The 26832-nt window shown below is 43.1% G+C and overlaps 1 protein-coding gene across 2 annotated transcripts in view; it reads right to left on the bottom strand.

Annotated features, from left to right (window-relative positions):
• SMC6 (structural maintenance of chromosomes 6) overlaps positions 1–26832 on the bottom strand; it is a 2412589-nt gene that overhangs the window by 1823416 nt on the left and 562341 nt on the right. For both annotated transcript variants that reach the window (XM_069605927.1, XM_069605928.1), the window contains one exon: positions 17277–17357. In XM_069605927.1, the coding sequence (XP_069462028.1) occupies positions 17277–17357 (81 nt within the window). The remainder of the gene's footprint in view (positions 1–17276; positions 17358–26832) is intronic.

Raw genomic sequence — 26832 nt, 5'->3', positions numbered from 1 at the left:
ATCCTCTTCTGTTTGGAACTACTTTTCCTGTTGGGTGGGGCAGGAGCCACTCCCTAGATTCAGAACACTGGAACTCTTCTGGAAAGCAGGAACTCTTTTCTTACCTAGGCATGGCTGTGGAAGGAGACACCTAAGCACTACAGGAGGCTATTTAAACCACACCCGGTGGATGAATCTTGCTTTGCGTTATTCTGCATCCTCTGCAGCAGAACGCTCATCGTGTCTTCTGCATCGGATCCTGGGCCTAAGGAAAAAGGCTTACCATCCTGAATCCAGTCTTCAGCAACACCTATAAAGACAAGAAAGAACAGGTTAGCATTCCGGCATCTGAAAGACAAAGGCTTACCTACTCTTCGTGCGCTCCGGAGGTCTTCACACTGCATTCCGGCATCTGAAAGACAAAAGCTTACCGACTCTTCGCACGCTCCGGAGGCCTTCGGCGCTGCATCCTGCATCTGAAAGACAAAACAAGGTGCGTTTAAAGACATTGGGGAACTTTGATACTCACGTGCCATTACTCCTTTCCACATCAACCCCAGTGGGTATTCCGGCACCCTGCAGCCGCTCCGAACTCGTACCTGCAAAATAAAAGACAGTTAGAGCGCATCGTGAAGCAGGCACAAAGCGCTTACTTACGTGCTTCCAAGCGCTTCTATTCATCATACGGACTCCATCTTCAACTCACTTCAGCCCGTCATCCGCCATCGCCGGAACCTGCAAAACAAGAGACATCATTGCTAAAGACTTTAAAGACAATAGAATTACGCGAAACTTACCGTTCGTGCAGTAAACGACGGACAGCAGTCCTCTGAAGTCAAGAGGCCTGCGCTACCGATCCAGTGAAGAAACTGGTTACAGCACCCTGCCCCGAGGCAGATGGAGAGCTCGGCATTCACTTACCTAAGGTGAGAGCGTTAACCTTTGGGGGTCTACAGGAGAGCAAAAAAGGGAAGAGATAGGGACACCCCAATAACCCCAGTTCATTAATCCCATATTTTCTGTCTGCAGACATCTTACTCTTGAAGTCAGGCATACAGTGCACAGAGGTCCAGCCCAAAGAGCCAACCGGGTGCTACACATCACCTTTGAAGATACGGTAGTCGCCCAGTCAAGACCGGCGCCTCTGCGAGAATCAGGTGAGCGTTACACCGGTTCTCCGGTCCACGCTTGCTGAAGACCTCCTCCAGGGCCGCTGCCCGCTGCATGCGCACCTCACTCCTTTCCCCGGCCTACACTCGTTGGCTCCCCAGACTCCGCTCGCCGCTCCTGGGTGTGTGGCGGTCCGAGCTCCGCTCACTGCTCTCAGGGTTCTCGTAGTTCGATCTCTCAATCGGGCGTACGTTCCCCTATTTTTTGCCTCTCAACAGCCTAGAAGGGGTGGTGGGTATGCATTCCAGGCTTGAGGGGCTTTGGAACGCCGTCAACACACATCTACCTGGTGTCGGCAGCCATCTTGGAATCATAGAATGCATTTAAAATGGTGCTTTATTTGTTTTTTTAATACATGTGTTTTTTGAAGTTTGGAACATCATTTATTAAATAAAGCAACTATTCTGCTTCATATTTGGCTTCCGCCAAATAGTTGACAATCTATTTGGTATTCGGCCGAATTCTAAATATGCTATTCGGTACAGTCCTATTTACGAAATCCATCACCTGGAAACACTGACTGGAAACGTCATTGCCGCAACTGGAAGCTCACCTGTGGCCATCTCATAAAACACAATCCATATAAAATCACTCACTTCCTGTTGCCATGAGGCCTCGGTAACACCAGCATCATGTCAGCACCATCTAAGTCTCACGTTCCTGAAGTTCGCTAGAGGAAACCGCGTTTCACGGAGGCCGAACAAACAGTGCTAACAGACACTATAGCGGACAACGATGGGGAGCTGTTCGCAACCAACCACAGGCACTGCACCCAAATGCAGACTGATATGGGAGGAGGTGGCACAGAAGCTTTCTGGGGTGGGCCCCGTCCGCCTCACCTCCAAAGATTGCCACAAGCAGTGGGACAACCTCCGACATAGTATGCAACCTGCTCTCGGCACACAGGGGGGAGTGCATGGCGACCAGAGGTGGGACGGCCTCCCGAATTAAGCCGATGTCCTGGGAGAAGAGATGCATCTGGAAGGCACTGAGGGTGTTGGTGCAGCAGAGGCCAGTGCAGGGACACATGCAGAGGGCGGTGAGTACAACATGCAACAACAAAATTACTGCAGGCATGCCAATATAGCAAACACCACACAGAGACATGTCCAAATGCACAACAGACCACATGCAACCCCACACAGTGCCCTACGAGCAAGAATTGACGGGCAAGTGTGCACAAACATTGTCCCCCCAAAGATACACACAAATGCCCACTTGAGTGTTGTCATGTGCAGACAATGAAGACCTATCGAGCAACACATGCACGAAGCACACACCCTCGAAACCAGCATTCATGCACCACAATCTAGATGGGCCCATAACACATTTGCAAGGCATGCATACATACACAATGCCGCGACGCACCTGGCACTGGCATGGTTCACTGTCTCCTTGTTAGACCGGCAACAACAAGTGTTATAGTGCCCTCCACACCCCCTCACCTCAGTACCCGCCTGTGGTGTTCCCATGGAATCATCCAATCCCCATGGCCCCACAACACATACCTCTGCCCCTCTGGCCAACGTTATTGCCACCATAGCACCCCACTACCGGTGTTCTGCTGATGACACTGCCCGCCCTCAAACATCCTGTACTTCCACTCCTCCCCTCACAAACATGTGTGCCTGACTGCATATCATGCAACATACACTTCTGACGATCCCTGCTAGACATAAAAGGCTCTCATTATGATGGCCGTGCCCTGTCACCCACCACCCCCTGGCCAACCTCCACGTATCCTCCTCCCCACACACCCCGGGAAGTACACAGACCCTGTTGCCATACCGGACTCTGCCCACCCCTTCCATCCAACCATCAGAAACCATAGCAGAAGGTCCAACACAGAACACCACAACCTCAGAGGCACCCTCCAATTACCCACTGGCTCCCAGAAGACTGATGTGCCCTGAGCACTCCTTGCCACTGGCCTTGACGACTGCAACAGGCCCCTCTCATGGCACCGCTCACCTCCCTTTGTGCCCTCAAACATCTGGAATAGCACTGCATGACTCAACCGGATCCAAAGCACTGAGACCGCTTCTCTCCTGGTCTGGGATCTCTGCACTGGCTTCATGTGATGGCATGGTCCAATTCCAGGATCCTTGGGAACCCATATACGTGGATACCTGTGGCCTGGTCACCCATGACTGACAATGGTATGAGCACATCCACGGCCAGTCAACACCAGAACCCCTCAAAGGCACTTGCCCAAGACACCCTTCCCTGTACTAGCCTGTATGTGGACCACCCCATCCTTCTCACTGTACTACCCTCCCCCTTTAACCCTTTGCACCTGCCCCTGTTGCTGCCATCTAACAATGAACAGCCCCTTGTGTACACCATTCCCTGCACAATATCCCCTCCAGCCCTGGTACCCACAGTCCTCCCTCCCCAGGACAACACTGTGCCCTTCACCTACAAGGTAACCATGACACAAGGCCCTGTACGGCTGTATCTGCCAATTCCTCTGTCCATGCACACCACCATCTTGCTGTTAGCGTTGCAAAGACTTCAGCTGTCACAGTGGTATGACTAACAGCTCGAAATCACTCGCACAGTTTTCGGGCTCAGCCAGGCTCATCGGGGAAGAAAGGAAAATTATATTTAAAACCAGACATAAAATAAACAGTGTTGAATAGCATTCTGTAGGTTTGCTAATTAAATTGACACTTGTGTAGCAAAGCTAGCTATTTAAGTTACCCTGTTCAAAGAAAACATAGCTTACCCTATATGTTCCTCGCTTGCCCTCAGAGCATTCTGCACCCTCTTTTCTCTGTTCACTGCAAGTGGCCAATGGGGAGATTGCAGCACTAATCACCTCCTCCTTTCTTAAGTGCCAAAGGCCTGTGTGGGAGTGCTGGGAAAGATTGTTTTTTTCTTTTTCAAATAATTGCAAACCAGAAATAAATCTGGAAGATACTATTTTTTTTAAGCTAACGATATGCTGTCTGGCAAAGACCAGTATGTGTCAATTTATTTTCTTTTTAAAAGCTAGTTATTCCATTCCTAAACTTAAGTTGTTATATAATGCAAAATTACAGTATTGTTACTGTAAAACACTGCATTGTCTGCATACTTTACAGTAAAATTGAGTTTAGTGTAGATAAATCTCATAGTGTCAACTTTGGTGCATCACATTGACGAGTGAACACTTCAAAAAGTACATGATCACAGTCATGCATTTGTTGGCAATCCTAGTTCTGTGACCTGCTGGTTGCATACATCTGTGCAACATGTGCTCAATCAATGAGATGATTTCAAACTTGTTGCTTTATAACATCTAACCTGAAAGGGAGATGGCCGCAAACTACAATATTCCACCTACTTGGCCCAGTTCTTTGCCTGCTACGCCATGCACTCTGCTTAGTCTCTTACTTTTTTCCTCTTACCTAATGAATACATAAGCTAACTAGATGTTTACACAAAGTAGTGATCAATAGTTCCATCCGGTCTGTACATCTTCAAATCCACTGCAAAACTATCAGGGTTCGAAATTGCCCAGCGCTGGGAGCTATCTAGCGCCTGGTTATAGCAAAGGGGAGCCTGGTTAGCTTGAAACCAACTATTACCAAGAGCTACTTTTGACTCCTGTGACAGTGGTGCCATACAAATCTGCTATATGATATTAACTGTGTATGTTTTGACGGTATATCGAGGAAAATAAAGAACTCACCTAAGGGACATTTAGAGCATATTGGATACTTTGAAATGGGCAAAAAGTTTGAGTTTACATCTTGTGCAAATTTAGATTTGCTGTGAGCTGCACACTAGCTCCTGATTCCCCACTGGTAGATCATGCCTAACGGATTAGGCCTGATACCCAGGAGCTTCGTTTTGCTTCTGGTGAACAAATCCCAATTTCAACTTGTGTATTATACACTGTAGTTAACCTCCCAAGCTCGTTTAACTCAATTATGATTGCATTATATATTTACAACTGCAGGAAATAGCAGGCCAAACTGTTTTTAGAGCCTTTTTGTCATTTATTTATGACCCTAACACTTTACGTTTTACAGACACTCATCCAGGGCTCGCAAAGTCTACTCGCATAATCTAGTAGATTTTAAAAGGGCGAGTACAATTTGCAGGAGATATTTGACCCTTTAACATTTACTTTTCAGTTAATGTCAAATTGGTTACACTGTGAATGGCTGGCCTCTGGGGGGCAGCAGTGTGCCAAGCATAGTGGGTTTGTGGTGACATGCACCATTTTACAGAAAGCGCATTCACATTTTGTGTCATTCGCTGCCATGGGTCGAGTTAATTTCACTTCGGTCGAGCAGGTAAACTCTAGTAAAATTGTAAAGAATTTGCAAGGCCTAACTAATCAGATTAATGTTGGTCTTCAGCGGTGCACATAAATGCTGTAGTGATACTCATTTTGTGTCTTGGGTACTAATAACTTTTGGTGACATTAAACATATCAGTGCAATATTGCTCATCAAATGGGTTTGGTTTGCTAATCAATAATATTTTAATTAGCAAACTCTGCTAATCATTTTTTGAAAACTAATGTATGCCTTGTAAAAAAAATGCCAACATTGAAAATAAACTGCTATGAAATGCCGATCCTATGGCAATCTGCCGCCCTTGGCCATAGCCAAGTTGGTCTCACTGCAAATACATCTCTGCCACCCACAGAAACAAGGTGGTGGCATTGCCATCATATATAAAGAGTTTATCACACTTAGCAACTCCACACACCCTCATACAAATCCTATGAAACACTCTGTTTCCACTGGCTCCCCTCTGTCACACCCTTCCTTTCTCCACCTCTTTTCTAATGCTTCTATCCATTCTAATGCTTCTATCCCTTCTCTGTGTGGTATTGAGGTATATAGACTGTTCACGTCCATTGTGAAAAGAATTGGGGTCTGCTCTGTGAGATTAACAGAGTTGATGATGTTCAGGAAGTGGGTTGGAAACAGTTGATTTGGATTAGTTTTCATCGATTAACCGTTTACCAGATTAAGATACCCAGTGACATTTGACTGGTCAACTCTACCATTGGACCAGTTGTTCAACCAAAGACTTGTAAGTGTGTTTTCACTTATTCATAAACATGACAACCAGATACCTATATTCTTGTCATTAAGACAGCGTCTTTCTCCTTATCTGAATATTACTTCTTAGACCAGATCTCACGACATGTCACGAACAAACTTTGCGAAATCATCTCAGGAACACTTATCTATGGCCATACAAGACACTCCATCTTTTTTGGCCTATTTTAAATAGGTAAGAACAACTAGCTATAATTGTTCCTTATGTGACAACTTCAGTTTATCTATTTTTGTTCAAAAACACTAAGAGCATTGAATTATTCTCTCCGTGAATAGCATATACAGGCATTTAGCACCAGTATAACGGTTTCACTCTAAAGGCTGTTAGACACTCTAAAACAATTAAGTCCATTTGAATTATGCACTGTACACTTTAAGTCCAGGATCTGTGTGTTGACATGTAACTCAGAGATGTCCTTGAATTGAGGTCGTTTTGAAATTTTTGCTTTAGAAATTGCTTATTGACTAAAAATATTATATTGTTTAAATTTAAAATGTTTCTTTTCTTTATAGAAATGTTATTCTTAAAGAAAAAATGCCCCTGACGAAGAGTTGTTTGCTACTCGAAACGCGTTGGGCCTACCATCTTGTATGAATAATAAATTGTCTTGCTTATGAATTTATCCTTCAAGTTGTAAAAATGTAATTATTTAGTGAAGATTTGAATATATATCTAAAATGCCTTTAAAAGACTTTCCATCTTTAACGATTCTCTAATCACCATTAGGCTTTGGCCTTTTAGATCGTGTGCAGGGGACGAAGCTTTCCTAATAGGAAAACACTCTTTTGTCAGCTTGGGATTATGGCAATTTAAAATGTTGGTTAACGCCTTAGAGTTGGTTGGACTGTACAATACTTAGGAGCATTTTGAGATGTGCAAGTTATAGATACAGATTTCCTGCTGTTTGAAGTACAGTTTCACAGTAAAAGTTCCACCGTATATTTACAATCTAATTCATGTAAAAGTTCATTATAAACTTAATTTTATGCATTGTGTGGCATACTTTGCATTTGGTTGTCTTGGCAATGCTGAGCGTGCAGTCGAATGTCATGAAAGCACATGATAAAGCGAGGAGGGATGTAATGTGCCTGCTTTGAACTAAGTAGCTTCTGTAAAGATGACTGAATGAATAACATTCCGGGACAACACAGTTTTCTTTTTTACAGCTGTTAAACAGTTTGTTCTTTCGCACACAATTTTTGTTCTCCATCACCCTTCTACGGCTGTGGGTATCCTTCCACGGGTTTCCTGATGCACTTTCCCATTTATATCTACTCTTCGCCATTTTAACTTCTGTATGATCTCTTTATGCATGCACCTTTTAGGCAGCTACAGACCTCTGAAATGTGGGACCAAAGAGGGAAAGTAGTGCTTGCTTCTGAACATCATTATGGTGCCCACCTGTGGGAACTCTGTGCTTGACGTAAGCATATGAATGTGTTTAATATTGTAAAATGATGCATAATTAACATTTACTTTTCTGGAGGGAAACCTTTTTGTAACGGTTTAAAAAATGCATATCATGTTTACTTGAACATAAAAGTGATTGCTTAATAGTGTATGTGTGTTGATTAGAAACAGCTCCAATGATAATGGGGAGTTGCATCAATAAAACCAATCAGGTTCTGGCTGTTTTGCCTATTATAACAGGAATAGACATCAACCAGCTACAAGCAATTACACGGGACCCGGAAAAAGAGCCCACTGGCACTTCTAACCGAGCTTCACTGTTCCACCACAAGCAGGCAAGTAATCCAGCAAGGCAAGCTTCTGCCAGTGTCACAGAGGTGCGGCCGCCTGTCATCAACACTCCAACTGTGCACCAGGTCAGGAATACTCTAATCCCTGCTGTATATAATAATGCCACTCAGACACACCATCACAGCCTGATCTAGGTCTTCTTACCTAGGATGTACTTTTATGTCCGATAAAAAATAACTGAAGCAAATGCACACTGAGAAGATATCATCCTTTAAGCAATCCGCAGAACCAACAAGACACAGGGATGACCATAGCAGCTATTGCTGGTCCACCAGTCATCGAATCTAGTTAGTATGCATAAGTCAGAAAGAACAGAACTGGATGTAACTGCACAATCCAATAAACAATGGCAGACTTAACGAGACACAGGGACAAACATAGACCTGCAATTAGCGTAACCCAATAAAGACCCGGAATAGGGCAACTGAACACAGATGACACTGCCTAGCAGGGAAAGACAACCTCAAGGTTGGTAATCAGAACAAACTCTGCACTAGACAATTTCTCTTGGAGAACCATTGTTCCGAACTTCTAGAAGAGAATCCGTCAGCTCAGCGGACACTGGAAGGGAATCAGGAATACAGGTATCCCACCAATCCACACAGACACTTACACATACCGATATGCACCCTTCTCGTCTACACCAAATAACTATAGAATACAGCTATACCCCTCAATCAATTCGGCCTAGCTGCACACATGCACACATACCTTTCACACAAACAGCTGAACAGCAGCCCACAGTAGGCTTTTAAGTATCTCTCGGAGATCAGCTCACCTCACACTGTATTGGAGGGTCCGAGTTCTATGCCTGGGACTGTCCCACTCTAAGTTTCCGGTTCTCCCCCAGATCTCTCATAATTCAAGGGAGAAGATGCTCTTGTCACCATAATGAGGGTATGATGGCCTAGTCTGTTCAGTCTACAAGCCGCTTGCAACTGTAAGCACTCCTGGACCTTCATCTGGCTCTGCTCCGACTGCTCTGCAAGGTACATCTGCACCCTATATTCACCTCATCGAGAGTTAGGAGACATGCCTCATTTATACTGCCTGGACAGCCATCTGCTCCCTGATTAACTAGGGTAATCATATGGCTTTCTGAGGTGAGCTGTTTGGGAGAAAGACTTTTTGTTGAGACCTCTGTGTGAGGCGTGGTTTTTAAAGGGATGGTGGCTGTTTTGGAAATCTGACATGTGCTTAAAGCATTTGGTGAGCAACTGTCTTCCCTTGCTCATAGGTTTGATCCTTCTGAAAATAAAAGTTTAAGCCTGAGTAATTTTGAATTTCTGAAGCCCGCTTACATCACTTTTCATTGAGCATTTCACACCTGTGTTTTCAGTGTAGCGTTGGATAAATACGTGTTTTGAATGTGCAAACCCTGCTGCTGAATGTCGGTGTGGTGCAAGAGGTATTCCACTGATGTCCTGGCTGAGTGAAGGGAGGTGCTGTTTCGATGTGAGTGGAGAAATGGGGTGGGTCTTTCTTGGCACTACGTGTATTTCAGCTCTTGTTCCCCTGGACCAGAAGTGGAAGGTCATTGAAAGCAATGGTGCAGGTCTTTGTTGGATATTTGAGAGGTTACTCCTGTAGACTGACTGAGCTTTGTAACGTGTGGAAAGACACTGGGGAATCCCTCGTATACCATTTTTTAGCCAGATCCATGGGAATAGTTTGCCTTACTTGTTCCCCCATAAGTCTGTGGCTGTCCGGGGCTCTGAATTCGGGCTAGTGTCTCAAGAGGCCCTTTTTCTCCAGCACCTCCCACTCCTCACTGGGACAGAAGCGCCAGATCCCCGCATCAGGCAATGTACGCGTTTCAAAAAGATCAGATGTACCAACATTCACCACTCACTTCCCACTGTCTATCCCAAAGTTCCAGGTGTGTGGCATATCTAGTCTCTGGAATCTACTACAACGTGGGTTAAAATGGGGCCTGTGATACACTATGTTAGGAAGGTGGTACTAGACTCAATGGGATCCCCCATTTACCAACATCAAATGTTTCATTGCTAATGGGGTGGCTTTCTCTGCCACCACCGCTCCCTAAAGTGTCCCGGTCCTCTACAACTAGTCTGCCCAATATGACTGACGCACAGGACAAAGGCTTGAAACACTGGCATGGCCCAATCAACCTTTCAACGCTGATGCATTCAGTACCATCCAATTGGGTATCAACACCCATCAGTACAGCGTTTAGCAGCATAAGGATCATAATAGCTTTTTTTTTATTTGGTTGGCTGATAAAATCAACCTTTCAAATATAATACAAATTTATACACTATTATCAATCAATTTAAGAAAAAACATTCATGTATTCAGTTACAAAGTTCTACTTGTTCCACTGTGACTTAGTTTCAAACATTACCTCCTAAAATTATTCATAAAACATAAATCAATAAAAACTAAAACCAATCATAATTATTATTCTGAAAACCAATCATAATTATTAGTCAGAAAATTTAAAACATTCCAACCACTGAACTATGCCAATTAAACTGCTACTCTGTCTTGGCATTAATCAATGACAAAACAGAGTCCAAATATCGTACTATTGCAACTCTAATTGCATGTTTTGTACTTGTAAAAATCCTATGCCAGATTTCATCAATGTCCATTGGCATACAGAAACAGAGCAATTTACTAAAATGTAATTGCTTCACTGAAATTAAAGCTGGACAAACCACTATCAAATGTTGTAATGTCTCCTTACATGATGCATCTAAACAGAATCAGCAATAATCCAGCTCAATGGGCAAACATGCCTTACTAGTATTTCAGATGTATGCAAAAGGTTCAGTCTAAATCGTAAGTATTGATGTCTGATGTATAGCGATGGAAATTTCAGCAAATAGTCAGCCATGGCTCAAGATTTTTTAGAGCCAAACATTTGTGTGTCAAAATCCTTGTAGGTGTTACATTTTGCCCTGTTGCAAATCCAATCATATTGATATAATTTTATCTTGGCTCGATTTGGATTCCTCAACAAAAGATCTAAAGTGATACACGCATCTGACAGAGCATCCAGAACATAACTCTGCCATCTGCGTGGAAAAGACTGATCGGTGTAACAAGATGATGTGCAACCATGCTTAACATATTTGTTTCTAAAACCAATTAACATTTCCTAAATAGATTGCACCTTTTACACATTACTTGCACATGAAGAGACACTAAGCCCAGTTCAAAACAGATCAATGGAAGTGGGATGCATTTGGTAATTTTAGCACAGACTTCCAAAGTCGGGCTTCACATGTGTCCCAATGTTTCTGTTTCATAGGTAACTTGGGCTCAACACCATACAACAAAATTGGCACCACTTTAACCTGATAAAACATCATAATGTGACTATATGAAAATTTACCATATTTGAATACTAACATTTTTGCTTGTGATTTCAAAGTTTGCTACTTTAGATCCAAAGAAGAAATATATGCAGTTTCAGACAGTGTTACAAATTAACATGCCTAGGTATTTATATTCAGACACATTCAATAATTTATCATTTTTAAGATGCCATTTATATTTTCTGTAGCAAGTGTTAACGTTTTTGCGACAAACCACGACCTGTGTCTTTTCCAAATTTATGATCAGATTATTTGCTAATGCATACGTGGACAATTTGTTTAACAGATTTTGGAGACCACTAGGTGTCTATGATAACAGGACATGATCGTCCGCATATAACATCCAAGCTATACTCTGTGCACCAAGATTTGTGGCATCACACATTGTGGTAGAAAAGGATTCACTCAGATCCAAAATGAACAAATTAAATAAAAAAAGAAGCCAAAATACACCCTGCTTTAGACCTCACTCTGTAAAAATTAATGCGCACAGCAGGCCTCGATTGTTAATCTAAATTGCAGGGTTGTATTGGTATATAAAAGCTTGATTATCAAAATCAAAGAGGAGGGATATTCATACCGCAATCGTTTGTTGTACAATAACTGGCAATCAATGGAGTCAAAGGCCACCCGGAAATCAATAAATGCCAGGTATAATGGTTGATTCCTGGTGGCACACTGAGATCTTATCATATTCAAAGTGATGATATTCGGTGCAGTCCCAAGACAAGACACAAAACCCGACTGAAATGGGTGTCTCCTTTTTACTTCAGTAGCCCATTTGTTTAGATCTCTAAGGACAATTCGATTAAAAATATTCCCAGGGGCATCTAGGAGGGCAATTGGCATGTAACTCGATGGTTTGCATCTGTCACCCTTCTTATACCCTGGCAAGACGATCGAGTGTTTCCAAGACTGTGGCAAGACTTAAGTTTGATTAATATTAGTGAACATATATAAAAGTTCAGTCCAAATTTCAGGATGTTGTTTCAAAGTAAAATTAGAGAGCCTGTTTGGGCCGGGGCCCTTGATTGACTAGTCTTATTTATAAAATACAATATGTATTCTTATCAAACTCTAAAGAATTTGCCATCACCTTGAATTTTACTAGGAGAGATTATACTTGCTGGTGCAGAATATATTTGTGTGAAATGTGTGATCCATTCCTGCTCTGTCACATTTTATTGTATAGCAATTTGATGACCAGACGTTGACCGATTTATTATGGACCAAATTAGGGCTGTATTTTTTCATCTGCCAATACACTCAAACATTCTAGATCCATCATTTTGATACATAAGTGACTTTCGATTCCGTAACCAATTCTTGTGTCTGGTCTTAAGTTGTGTTGACAACTCCTCTTATATCTTCTGGAAGTTATAAAGCGTCTCCTTTTTTTGGAACGGAATGACATTTTTTCCATTTGAATGTCCTTACTGAATATATGTAATTTTGTTGCTTTTGTTCCAATTTGTCCTTTTGGTTTTGATTGAAAAAGTTGCATCATATCATGATATACAATTACTTGATGTAATGACCCCACATTAGCTTTGTGTAATTCCAATGCATAAAATTAAATAAATCTCTTCAAAGATGTGTCATTCCAGCATAGCCTATTACATTTAGTGTTAACTGTCATGAGATTTGATGGATGTTTATCTCTAATAACACCAGCTGTTTCTCCTGTATTCCAACACATTAACAATATATTGTGATCACTCAAGTTTGTTGCAATACGAAATTTGGAAATTGTTGTCATAAGAGCTTGATTCACATAAATATAATAAATGACAGCTATACTGTTACCTCTATGCCATGTGGGCTGTGCAGGTGTGTCATCTGCAAAGGTTCCATTCAACATTTGGAGACTCCGAGATTCAACAAAATTGTTCCATAGTACAAGCCTGCCTTTAAGTTGAATTCTAGGGTCTCTCAAACAATGCAGGTTCAGATCGCCTGCTAATATTACACGATGAATTGCTTATCAAGATAAATTAGATATAAGCAGTGAACTGCGCCAATTGACAATAATACAATAATAATTGAATTATGTTTTTAATTCCATTCCACAGCCTTCCGGCAACAACAATGTACAAAGAGAGAGTCCGCACTCTCTCTTTGTACATTGTTGTTGCCGGAAGGCTGTAATTAATTAATGGTTATTGCAACCGCAAGTAATATTAAGTTTCCTTTGGACAAGGTTCAACGCCTTTGAAAAAGAGCTTTGCTCGAAACACGTGTCAGGCTGTGGAATGGAATTAAAAACATAATTCAATTATTATTGTATTATTGTCAATTGGCGCAGTTCACTGCTTATATCTAATTTACTTCTTATCGAGGGTCCTTGGTCCGGGTTCCCTCACACTCTCATGTTGAACGCTGCCTTTTTAAACTTCTAACTCTTGTGCAGTTGCGCTGGTCGTTCACATAGGCCTTTGGACCATCTTGTTTTACTGCTTATCAAGATAGACCAGATCCATTAATCGATTCAGGTCTCTCATGAATAAAACATCAGTGATAGCCGCAGCGTTCCAATATAGGTTTATCAATGCGTATGAAATACTAGTAGTGTGTAGTTTAATCATCTGCATGTAGGGATTGGGAGATACCCAATTTTCTGATTTAAAGGACACATTTTGTTTGATAGCAATAAGTAGTCCTGAAAACGGTCTACCATGATTAGCTTTTTGTGCAGAATTTTCAAATATATATAATGGTTGTCCTAAATGGGTACGATGATGAGCCACGTCTCTTGCAGCATGACTAAATCAAATTTCTCCAAATCAGTAGTGGTGTTATTAATAAGATGATGGAACCCTCTTGTATTTCAACTAATATGAGAGACCGGAATTCGTGTTGCAGATTGAGCTAGTTAATGCACATTATGATTATGATGACAGGCACACTGACTTTTGACAGTATCTCTTGTGTCACAGGGTACATCAATATTAGAGTTCACCTTATAGATGGAGACTAAAGGGGAAATATTGGGAGAAGGTACTGTCAGAGAGGTATTGACGCTTACCATGAAACCCAATTCATATAGTTGTCTTTTTGCCAGCCATATGGTGTTAAGAAAAACTCTAGAATGTAGCCAAAGTTTTACTGATGACAATTTATGTTCATGTTCAAATTTAACTAACTAAATGTCCACAGTACTAATATCCTCTAATTCAGGAACTTTGGAGAATATAGATAGAATAGGCTTGCGATTCAGATCAAATTGAATGGTTGGTAATGGCCGGCACGAGATAGTTGGAAAATGAAGGGCCGGCCGTCTAACATTTGTTATGGCTTGAGACTTGAAATTAGTTGTGTTCGTTCCAGAGTTAATAGAGCTAGGGGTCACTACATTCCTAGTTCCAGTGGACTTTGTAATTGCGGTTTCTATTAATCGATATATCTCATGGGACAATGTGGAGATGAAATTAGAATTATCTGTTCCATTATCCAAATGTTTCTCTATTTTCTTTGTTAGCACTTCCATATGAGTTGTGCCAACTTGGAGATTAGATTGCAGAGAACTATGAGGGGTTACTATTTGACACGACGGTTGTGATAGACTCTCATAGATGTCATTACCTCCAATAGGTGATATTTTCTCCATCTGTTCCACATTAGGGTTGGACTTATTCTGCTGTGATGAGATTACACAAGGATCACAGAGAGTAAGATATTTTTGTGCTGGTTGGGCGGCCATGTATTCATCCACAGCACGTCGAATCTCTTTTCTGTGAGCGTCCATCACTTGTGAGACCCCTGTGGGAGCTTCATGTTTTTTTGTGGAATTATTTTCTAAAGATGTGGGTATGTCAAGACCTGTATCCTTATTGGTTAATGCAACAGCCACTTCCACCAACTCATCCAACGGACCATACAAGGGATATTTAAGTTGTTCATTTGAGCATGTTCTTTTCGAGCCTGAGCTTGTTGCGGATACTTTTTAGTTATGGCATTAGAGACTGAGATTGTACCTTTTTGAGAATGAGTTATTGTTTTAATTAACTGTTTAGTTTGAAAGGCGCAACTGTTTTTGGTACTGGGAATATTTTTTGTTTTCTTCATTTGCATGACCACTTGTTTTTTGGTCATAGCTGTTTGTACTTTAGTCTTGGGTTTGACAACGCCAAACACAGTATAGACCAGTTTCCCATTGGCCAAGCAGGTTAAAGGATATTTAATTACAGACTGATTATCACAGTTTATTGTTGTATGATTTGTCTGATGTTCATGAATCATATCAGCAATGTATGGAACTGAAATGGTTTTTTATCTCTGGTGTTGTACTTGGAATATTATTTAAGGACATCAAAACATTTGAACAAGAATCAGTTTGGGTACATGATGATGTCAAATCTAAACTGGGTTTACATAGGTTTTGGGCTGACACAGTTTTAAAATAGGTAGAGTTCATAATTGTATACTGCCATTGCAGGACGCGCTCCAGTTGTATGGATTGCAACTTAAGTTTTGTATCCAAAGTCTCAAAGAGTCTGGCCATTGACTGTATGCCAGATTCATTGAGTTTAAAGTGATTTCTAGCAATTTACTTGTTGGTTCAGAACAGACGATACTTGAGCCCATCATGTGAGGACGAGAATTGCGTGGAGTTAGAGCAGAATAAGTAACAGCCAATTCCGAATTTGTAGGACTATCAGCAGCAAATAAATCAGGAGAACCAGTTAAGTTTTGGGATGCATTATGGGAAGAATTGCAAAAACTGTTGGTTTCTAAATCGACGATAGCCTGCTCAGGAACCTGGTCAGAATGCAGACTAATATTTGTACTTATAGGTGCAGTGAAAATGTTACCTAATAACATGCTATCAGTAAGAGAAAAATTAGTATTTAAATTTGACTGCCGTACAGCCACTGCCACATCCACAGCTGGAGGTGCAGGAAGAACAACGTTGTTAGAATTTTGCATAGAAACAGGTATTGATGACAATGCTATACATTTGATGCCATTCATCTCTGGACCTGGGATGATCGTGGGTGAACAAAAGTTTAAAGTCCTTGATTCTATTACTTGTACACCTGTGTAGCCCGTTTCCTGGCAAAACGTACGTTTGTCCGTGCTTCTAGCAGTTTTCGCCACAGACTTGGTTGGAATATTGTTCTTCCCCTTGGAAGGAGTGGCGAAAAGCAGGCTACTTCCTGTCTTCCGTTGTGAAATGTCATTTTGTTTCCGCTCATGTAAAGTTCTATGAGTCAATAAAGAGCTCGGCATTCCAGACTTCAGGGAGAACAAAACGCGCTGCATCTCTCCAGAACGACTAGTGTCGAAAAGCTAATGAAATTAGGCACAGGAGAAATATAAATCATCCTTAAAGCACACTACCGACAAAAATAGCACTGTCAAGCGGTACTTTGCTCGGTGCACGCACGCTGGGTTGCGTGCTGGCCAAATTTATGGGTTTACGCCCAAATGGGCGTGGTTTGCAAAGTTTTGAGGCTATAGCCAATAAATTGAGCACATCCAAGGCAGTTTGTGCTGTGATGAGACAGAATCCATATCCACGTGGAGACAGAACACCACAGCGATCAAGTGGTACTTTGCCGGTACTTGGCTTGGTGCGCAATCATAATATCTGCCATAATCCTTACTAGAGTTTAAGTGCGGCAGCAATATTTTCACATTTTGAAATTAACAGCAGCAACGATTTATTGTGGAGTGGAGTATAAAATTGACAGTCGAGTCCATGTAAACGGCTCGATTTTGGTTAAATATGCAGTGCTTTGAGGATTAGAGGCTGGAATATTTTAGTGTGTGCATTCAAATCCAATCAGGTAATGCACACCTACTTGCAGCTCTTTGCCACTCCCAAGAGCGAACCTGTCATTTGTTGGAGCCTACTTTCCTTTGGTTGTTTATATAGTGAGATTAAACACCAAGTTTTTTTAATTTAATATTTTCATTCATATTTTGTGGCTTTATCAATTTAATTAATCTTACCTTGTATTTGTCTCCTTCATTTTTGGACTGCAAGAAATGTTTGCTCATCTCTTGAGTCAACACGGATACCGGATTATCCACCTGCAAAAAAAAAAAATGTTGGCGTTCAGAAATATCCATGACCACATTACGTGGCTGTTGAATGTCTAAATAATAACCATTGTCAAAGCCAATAAGGCTACCTTGGTAAGCATGGAGGGTTCCATTTGTTTGTAAAACGCCCTCATGACAAACAAACCTTGGCAAAGCCACAAGGTCCACTTGGTAAACGTAGAAGGCAATGTATTTGCACTGGATGGCTTTTTTTATTTTGTATTTATTAGGAATTGGCTATCCCAAGTTATCATTACATAACATCAACAGTTTATATAATTCAACTGTCTTCAGCTTATAATCATATTACATTTGACTTAAAATCATATTCAATTATTTTACAAAAGTCATCATCAATCTTTAAAACAATTCTCTTAAAAAACTTTCATTTTTATTTGATTCGAATCAATCCAACAATGCCTAAATATTTTAGCACTGCATTCAGAAGTGCGCTGGAAGTGTGCTGTTCACTGTTAATTGGCTCGCAACAGCTACACTTCCTTGCGCAGATAGGTTGCCCCAGTGTAGACTCGCCACTGTCCGTGGAGCAGTAATAGTACAGAACCTTGTTCAATTACAGCTTTTGTTGTAGCTTGTATACTGGTCCCACCCCCAGACTACTCCAGTCCTTTTCCACTACTTGCTTACGCCCCGTTGCTAGACGGCTACTGTCTAGCTTCTTTGCCAAGCGTACGTACCGGCTTCCTGGTTGTTTCCACCACGCCCCCGGCAGTTGTCGGTCAAGCCGTACAGTTGAAACTGCGAAGAAGATACCAGTGAGTTCAGGAGTGCAAGCAAGTGTGTAGCTTTCTTTCCATTTTCAGTTAATTGGTTGACCAGTTATTTGCTAACTTTGCATCACTATGTGCATGATACTGTGTTCAGTGTCACTCCTCACACTGCTGTATTGATCTAGTACGACGGTTCTGTGCGAGTATCATTCTGTTAGCGACCTCTTGTGTTCATTGAAGTTGTGACACTAAGCCTTGAGCTGAGCCATTATAGTCACCGCAATATGGATGCTTTAAACCCTGCAAAGCAAATAGATGGTGGAATGACATTTGGGAATGATAAATGAAGAGTGTAAGCCGAAGAGGCGCTACCGACGTGTCTGCCCCACTAAAATATCACACCCAGAAAACCAATTAACACTAGGAAAATGACAAACTATTTTCAGAAAGCTTCTAGACTTAACTCGGATCACATTGATTATGCCGCTCAAGAAGTGACTAAGACTTCAGGTCGCGTTAAGTTGTCTAGGCACAAAGTTAATCAATACCCTTATTTGACCCTGTCGAAGGTGTGGGTATGCCTGGGACGCTGGGCGTGGCGCACACAGAAATAGACAGACACAGAGAGTTGCTAACAACGTCGTCCTTTATTTCCTTCTTACAGAATCTGCCTGGTCCCACCTCCCGCCACCCATCACATCCCGTTCCCTTCCTTCACTTCCCTTCACCGCAACAACCGCACCCCAATAACTATGGAAACGTCAACATGACATACCCACTCATGACTGTGTACTAGATTCTTGTCCAATAGAAAAGATTACAGTGTCTCGTGCCTAAAACCTGTAAGCCAACAGACACTGTGTCAATACATAAGCAGACAGGTCTGTTCAACGTACCCCATGATTCTTTATCAAAGCCAACTGCCACACCGGTTCATGTCCCGGTTTCCACACAGACTTGTGTCCAAATTCGCGTCCCTTTTGCTCCTCCATATAGTCCGCATCCAGTTTTCCTGGCATCTTTTAATCTTAAATCTGCCCATTGGCGAGCCAGCCATTGAATTTCTAGGACCTTCATTAGACAGCTCCATACAACCCTTGAGCATATCCGACCATCTGAAGTTATCCTCCACCAAATCTGAACCTAACCTAGATTCTGAAGCAGGTGAAGGAGCTACCATAGCAGAAGAAATTGTCCAGACTAACCCACCCCTTGCTTGCCCTGACTCCGCTGCTACACCCTCCATTCCCTTTCCCTCAGGTTCCACCCCTGCCACAGCTCTTGTATCCCACCTCACGGTACATCTTGGCAGCTCACCATCAGACTGCCCTACATCCCGATGCACTCCCCCGGATCAGATAGTATTGCGAGCACCACCAGCACGACGTCCGATGAAATGTTTCCAGTTTTCGAACGCCTGCTTTTACACTCATTGACGAGAGTGAACAAAATCGAAAATAAATTAGACTTGCAATTACTCTTGCTCCATAAGAGCATTAATCGAGGTCGGAAACATGTACAAGTTAAGTGTATGAATACTGACCCATCTAACCTCTAGTCTCCCACTAAGCACCAATCGGTCCCTCTTATTTTTTCTGCCAAATCTTGTAGGAACGGTGTGAATGGCAAGGTGAATAACGTAAGTGCTACTGCGGCTAACCGCCTGACCAATAACAATAACGCAGCCAAACATAAAAAGAAAGTAGTATCACAAGCTGTGATGTATGCTAAACGACCACGGAATAGCCAGAAAATTAATGCAGTAATATCTGAGCTAGCTATTGCAGCCAAAAAAGACCCAGCCATTATTAGTTCCATCTCGATTCCGCAGGTTCCACCTCAGTCCTCTACAGGATCTCGCCCAGTCCCCTGCCCACATCCAACAAAAGTGCAAATCAGGGCAATCACTGTGATGGGCAGTTAGCCCAACCGAGTCTCACCAATCTGTGGGCATCCAGCCTGCCTTTGAAAGTTGCATTTAGCCTGCCTGCCTTTGAAAGTTGCACTTAGCCTGCCTACCACTACACTGTACTTTGAAAGTTGCATTTAGCCAGCCTGCCTTTGAAAGTTGCACCTAGCCTGCTTGCCACTATACTGTACTTTGTTATTGCATCTTGATTGTCGCATTTAGCTATCTATGCGGTATCTAGTTTCCGATTGTTGCATACTCATCCTAGATCAGCTTCGCCACCTGACTTCCACACCCCATCTACGGCCAACAAAATGTACCTACCAGGCATCTACTCAGTACTGCTGAGTCATTCACTTCTTTATTAACTCCTCTAGCGCTCTGGTTTACCTCTAGCGTGGCCCCCATAGGCACCATTCCAACACCTTCCAGTATGCCTTACAACATAACTACTCTGCCCCACTCCTCCAAACCTTGTAGCCTCCCTGCAAGAAATACTAGACTACGCGCCGGACTACCCAAATTATACGAGCCTCGAGCCAGAGATGCCACCCAGTCTAAACTGACTAACCGCTCCCCTACTATGCATACGACCACTCTCACCAACCTTCCTTTGGAAAGTCCCAAGCATAACCCAACTAATACCTTGACCAAGCATAAGGTGCACAGCATAGACTCTAATCCTACCCACACCAAAAGTACTGTCTCGCCCATAAGAGGTGCCCTAATCAATGCACACTCTATAGTGGCCCATGCCACAGACATAGCAGACCTCATCCTAGCAGATGATCTAGACTTCATAGCCATTACTGAGTCCTGGCTCCATGCAGCCGCAGGCCCAGACCTTTCGTTAGCCATTCCCGACGACTACACTATCCTCCAAGCGGATAGAACAGAATCTATATGTGGCGGCCTGGCCATAATTGCCAAAACACACCTGAACATTAGACTTGACTCCTCGAACCACTTCCCATCTTGTGAATCACTCACAGCTAAGTTACCTACCACCAATTCAAAACTATATCCATTCACCCAGTCTACAGACCTCCTGGACCCCTAGGTTCTTTCGAGGAAGACCTCACCACTACCCTTACCAATAACCTAAAAAACATCTCCCAGTGCCTCCTCCTAGGGGACTTCAACTTAGACCTAAAAGACCCCAAAGACCCCCAGGCCACCCTCATTAACAACACACTGTCAGAACTAGGCTTTACCCAAAGAGTGTCCACCCCTACCAACAATAAAAGGAGAACCCTCGACTGGGTAGCAGACCATAACTGTGTGGCCTCCATCTCAGCTAACTCCCCTCAACCATGGTCTGACCACCATCTCCTTTTCTTCGCCCTCGAAGCCTCAAGCTCCATCACCAATAATGTGCAAGCCTGAGCCATCCCTACGAGAAGCAAGAAAAATATCACAGTGGAAAAACTAATCCCCCTCATTTTACCGACTCTAAACCAACTCCCAGCTACCTCCAACCCTCATGACCTGGTAGAAGGCTACAACAAAATCATGAACTCAGCCCTTGACTCTATTGCACCGTTAAAACTTAGAAAATGCAAACCAAAAAAACTCCTGAACTCTTGGTTCTCCTCTCACCTTAAAGGCCTTAGATTCGAGAAACGCAAAAAGGAACAAGCCTGGAGACAATCTCCAACAAACAGTAACAAACTGATTCTCAATAAGCAGGGGATAGTGGACGTTCTCAACCTTCTCTACTAAAGCCAGCCATCGAAGACGACACCGGTTATTGGCAATGGCTCTCAGTGACCTTCAAAACCCACCTTCTACAGATGTCACAAAGACACCCAGATCGTGTTGTCTTGGAATACCCGCAGTTTCGCACACATATTTAGTGATGGTGGATTGGTAGCCTATTTACACATTTATTCGATCATTGCAGGAGACATGACTTTGTGAATCAGTGGAATTTGATGGGCGAGCAACTATTTTTAAAGCAGCGCGTAAGGGTCCCAAAGGATGGCCAAAGGGAGGACTGATAATTTCGGTGGCTTCCTTTTGGTCCATGCAGGAAATGCACAGCCCAGTGCCGCCTGTATTGGCAGCTGAGCTGAGCCATTGCACTAGTTGTCTCATGCTGATAAATGTGTATGACCCCCAGAATAATAGAGCTACCAATGTGAATGTCGCAGCGGTAATAACTATAATAAACTCCCATTATCTATCATTACCTCGAATATTAGTAGGCAATTTTAATGTCTATTGATCTCACAAGTCTATCAGACAGTGAGCATGTCTTATCACAGCCAAGTACATCTCTTAGTGCTGCGAGCCGCCGCAGGAAAACCTGAATGTCTCTACTAGATGAATATGCCATGACACGACTGAATGGGTATCGTCCGGCGATGCTTCCATGGCATATACTCGAGTAAGCAGCAATTCTGCCTCCACCCTTGATTATATGTTTGTTAATGCTCTGGGCCTGCAATTAGTCAAGGATATGGCAATAACAGTGCGTGCCGAAAGTGATCATCTCCCCTTATGCTTGCTGCTGACATCTTTTGTCAGTTGTAATCAGCAAACTAGTAAAGCTATAAATGGAGACATTACAACAAACGCCCACAGTAATAGAATTTGATGGAACGATCCCATTGTGTCACACACGTTGATCACCTCCTTTAATGAATTTTTTGATATAGCACAGAATGAAAAAAGCAAATTCATTACTGTAGCTTTTGCTAAGATGGTCCTTCAGATCAAGGAATATGTAATTGAACATCGTAAATACAAAAGCATTGCTGAATGAACCAATACAAAAATAAAAGGATGACATACAACCCTGAAATTGCAAAGGCAAAAAGTTAGCGAAGAACATCGATAAATATTGTCCTTTTGCCCTCTTTCACCGAGTGAAGTTAGTTGTTACATTAAAACAGTTAAACAGAGATATCGCAAATGGCTCACTGAATATCGAGTTAGATGCAACCTGTAAAAATTGAAAGATATTGCACAGCTAGCACTTCAAAAAGATAATATCCGCTTCTGGTCAGCCCTGCAAGGAGCCTCACCTCGCAGACTACTCGCTATTGGTGTCACTGAAGCTGACTGGATGAGACACATCGCAAAGACGCTCGGTCTTAATGAGCCCATAGATGACCCTTTATCCTTCCCAGATGTAGTGTAGCACTGCCAGTCATCTATTAACGACATTGCTAACATCATCAGGCACCACAACAAATCACGGGCGGCAGGCCCGGACGGCATTTGCAATGCATTGGTAAAACAGAGCCAGACAAGAGGTCCAACTGCTTATATTTATCATTCTCTCACATCGGTAGCACAGGTATGATTCCTCCATCGTGGAGTGAAAGTCAAATCCTACCTGCCCACAAAAAGGGCCCATGGAATCTGGCAGCAAATTACTGCATGCTTGCGGTGTTGGATGTGCCATCTAAGATGTTTGCCATGGTGCTATTGTTGGAATTAAACGACTGGATTAGTGCCAATAAAATACTTTCCCCCCACCCCCCAACCAGACGGGCATCATAAAAAAAATACAACACTGCTAACAACTTGTTGATATTGGTCACCTCTACTGAGTATGCCTGGGTGAGGCGGAATACAAAAGTCTATGCGCCATTTATAGACATTTCGGCTGCTTTTGATTCAGTTCTTAGAGGAAGACTGGAGAAAATTGCTGTCTTGGAACATCCCACTAGGGCTTTTAAAAATGCTGATGCTTCTTTACACCCACACCTCTGTAAGGATAAGGTTAGATGCAGAAGGCAACCTATAAGTCACAATTCGACATGTCTCGGAGTCGAGCAGGAATGTATAGCTGCTGCCACCCTCTTCAATCTCTATCTCTCCACCTGGGTCTCCAGTTTACCAACCCGTTAAACTGCCCAGTAAAGATGGGTCGGCACTTCACCAGTTGGTTGGCATATGCAGACAACCTTCTCTTGTTAGACCACACCCCTTGTGGCCTGCAAAGCTTGATAGATGCGCTAGAAATATATGCAGAAGCAAATGGGCTAGTCATAAATATTGACAAATGTAAAACAATGACATTTGCACCGCTAGCAAAGAAGAATCGCAATCTTGTCTGTTCTTTGAATGGGTTCAAACTGGAGAATGTCACTTATTATAAGTACTTGGGCATACACCTTCAAAACAATCTGAAGTGGGATACGCACTGGCTTAAGACCAAATTGAGATGCAATAAAGCTGTTAATACAATTAGGCATTTCCTGGATAAACAAAGCAGAATGTCTATTGAAACTATTTTGCAGTTGTACCACACTAAAGTTGGCTTGATTATGTTTTATGGAATAGAAATTTGGGGTCGCAAGCTCAGAACTCTGCTCAGACGATATGAAGCGGTCAGTCACACTGCGTAGGCTCCTGTGCTTGCCACCATCACTTTAGTTAAGTATATGTACCTCGAATTTGAACTTTCCGGAATCGTTCTAGATGCAAAAGTGAAGACTATTATATTTTGTGACAGTCTCCTTAAATTGGAGCCTAGTGCTATGATAGGTATTTTTGTAGATGCCTTTTGCCCAATTGACAAACAACAAACGATGGGCACTTTGGGGAATATGCTAAACATATGTATAAAATGGCAAGAAGGATGCTGTGGCTTGTTGCCCAATGGGGCTGTGCGTGTGATAAAGTTTAGCCTCAAAGAAAAAATATTGAAGTTTAACAAAGAACAGTATCTTGTCAACCTATTGTCTGGCAACCACGGCTTTGACTTTTTTTGAGTATATTTTTTGCTGCAATACTACATCTTCCTATATAGCATTGTATCCCAAAAGTGCGATTGCAAGGCAATACTGAAGACTGACATTTAACATCAGTGTTGCACTCATGACCAAAAGGTGCCCAGTTGGGTATCCCGCACAATGCATGATAATGTAGGCTCTGCGGCAGATGAACTAGAAACCGTTGAGCACTTGTTATTAGGTTGCGAATGATTAAGGGGTTTGAGATCTAGCTACCTGAAAGCATAGAATAACATTAATTTGGAAAATCTGACACCAATCTGGGACGATTTCTTAAATGGGTGTGATGTCAATTTAATATTTTATCTTGTTATATTTTATTGGAAGTGTGTGGAAATCATAAACATTGTATCCTAATACATTTTTTTAACCTCTGCTAATGAAGTGCTTTATGGATTTCCTATTCTTTTTAACATGTTTAGTGTTTTTTTGTTGATTCTAATGTTTTATTGTGACTGATATTAATTGTAACACTGTTCCTTTCAAGATAACCAATGTACTTAGGTCCGACCTCCTGAGTTTAAAAAAAAAAAAGTTGAGATTACCTGTGTTTTTGTAATGTTGTGTTGTATGGTGTATATACAAAGCCATTCGGCTGATGGTATATTAACAAATTGCCAGGCCGATTCATGGAATTAATGTGCGCCGAAAATTTCAGCACAAGCGTGCGAAAACGTGCGATTCGCAATGAAAGAGCGTAAGAGCGAAAATCGCAGTGCAAGTGCGATTATCGCACAGAAAACAGCGCACATCTAATCATGGAAGTCCGTGCACGCGCAAAATGTGGGATGTGTGCTGAAAGTGCGTGGCGCACGCTGGCGCACAGGTCATCGAACGCCGTGCGATAAGGCCACAGCGAATTTGCACATAGCGCGGCGCACATAACAAAAGTAGGCGTAACACGGAGCGTTGCATGCAGAATGGGGAACAACTCGTGAAAATGTGGGCATCACGGGGGAAGTACAGGAGGCAAGTGCGCGGAACGCCCACACGCTCGCCTACAACACGTATTCATGGAATGGAATAGGGAAAAACAGCGCACGGCCAAAGACGCGCACAGGCCCATACATGTCCGCCACACGAAAGCAGACGGTAGCGTCCCTGCGCAGGCAAAAAATGTGTGCCAAAGTTCTACACGCGTGAGAAGTTCCACACGCGATCGGGCCTGGGGGAGCGTGTGCGTGTATTTCAGAGGTGCGCGAGAAGTTCCACACGCGATTGGCCTGGGCGCGTGTATTTCAGGGGTGCGCGAGAAGTTCCACACGCGATTGGCTTGGGCGCGTGTATTTCAGAGGTGTGCGAGAAGTTCCACACGCGATTGGCCTGTGCGCGTGTATTTCTGGGGTGCGCGAGAAGTTCCACACGCGATTGGCCTGGGCGCGTGTACTTCAAGGGTGCGCGAGAAGTTCCACACGAGATTGGCCTGTGCACGTGTATTTCAGGGGTGCGCGAGAAGTTCCACACGCGATCGGGTCTGAGGGAGCGTGTGCGTGTTTTCCAGAGGTGCGCGAGAAGTTCCACACGCGATCGGGCCTGGGGGAGCGTGTGCGTGTATTTCAGAGGTGCGCGAGAAGTTCCACACGCAATCGGGCCTGGGGGAGCGTGTGCGTGTATTTCAGAGGTGCGCGAGAAGTTCCACACGCGATTGGCCTGGGCACGTGTATTTCAGGGGTGCGCGAGAAGTTCCACACGCGATTCGCTTGGGCGCGTGTTTTCAGAGGTGTGCGAGAAGTTCCACACGCGTTTGGCCTGTGCGCGTGTATTTCTGGGGTGCGCGAGAAGTTCCACACGCGATTGGCCTGGGCGCGTGTACTTCAGGGGTGCGCGAGAAGTTCCACACGAGATTGGCCTGTGCACGTGTATTTCAGGGGTGCGCGAGAAGTTCCACACGCGATCGGGCCTGGGGGAGCGTGTGCGTTTATTTCAGAGGTGCGCGAGAAGTTCCACACGCGACCGGGACTGTGGGAGCGTGTGCGTGTATTTCAGAGGTGCGCGAGAAGTTTCACACGCGATCGGGCCTGGGGGAGCGGGGTACGTGTATTTTAGGGGCTCACGGGTGTTTTTACACGCGATCG

The sequence above is a fragment of the Ambystoma mexicanum genome, chromosome 4p (assembly GCF_040938575.1).
Source record: "Ambystoma mexicanum isolate Mex_15411 chromosome 4p, UKY_AmexF1_1, whole genome shotgun sequence".
NCBI classification, from domain to species: Eukaryota; Metazoa; Chordata; class Amphibia; order Caudata; family Ambystomatidae; genus Ambystoma; species Ambystoma mexicanum.
The sequence above is the reverse complement of the archived record's forward strand: the minus strand, read 5'-3'. Positions and strand labels throughout refer to the sequence as shown.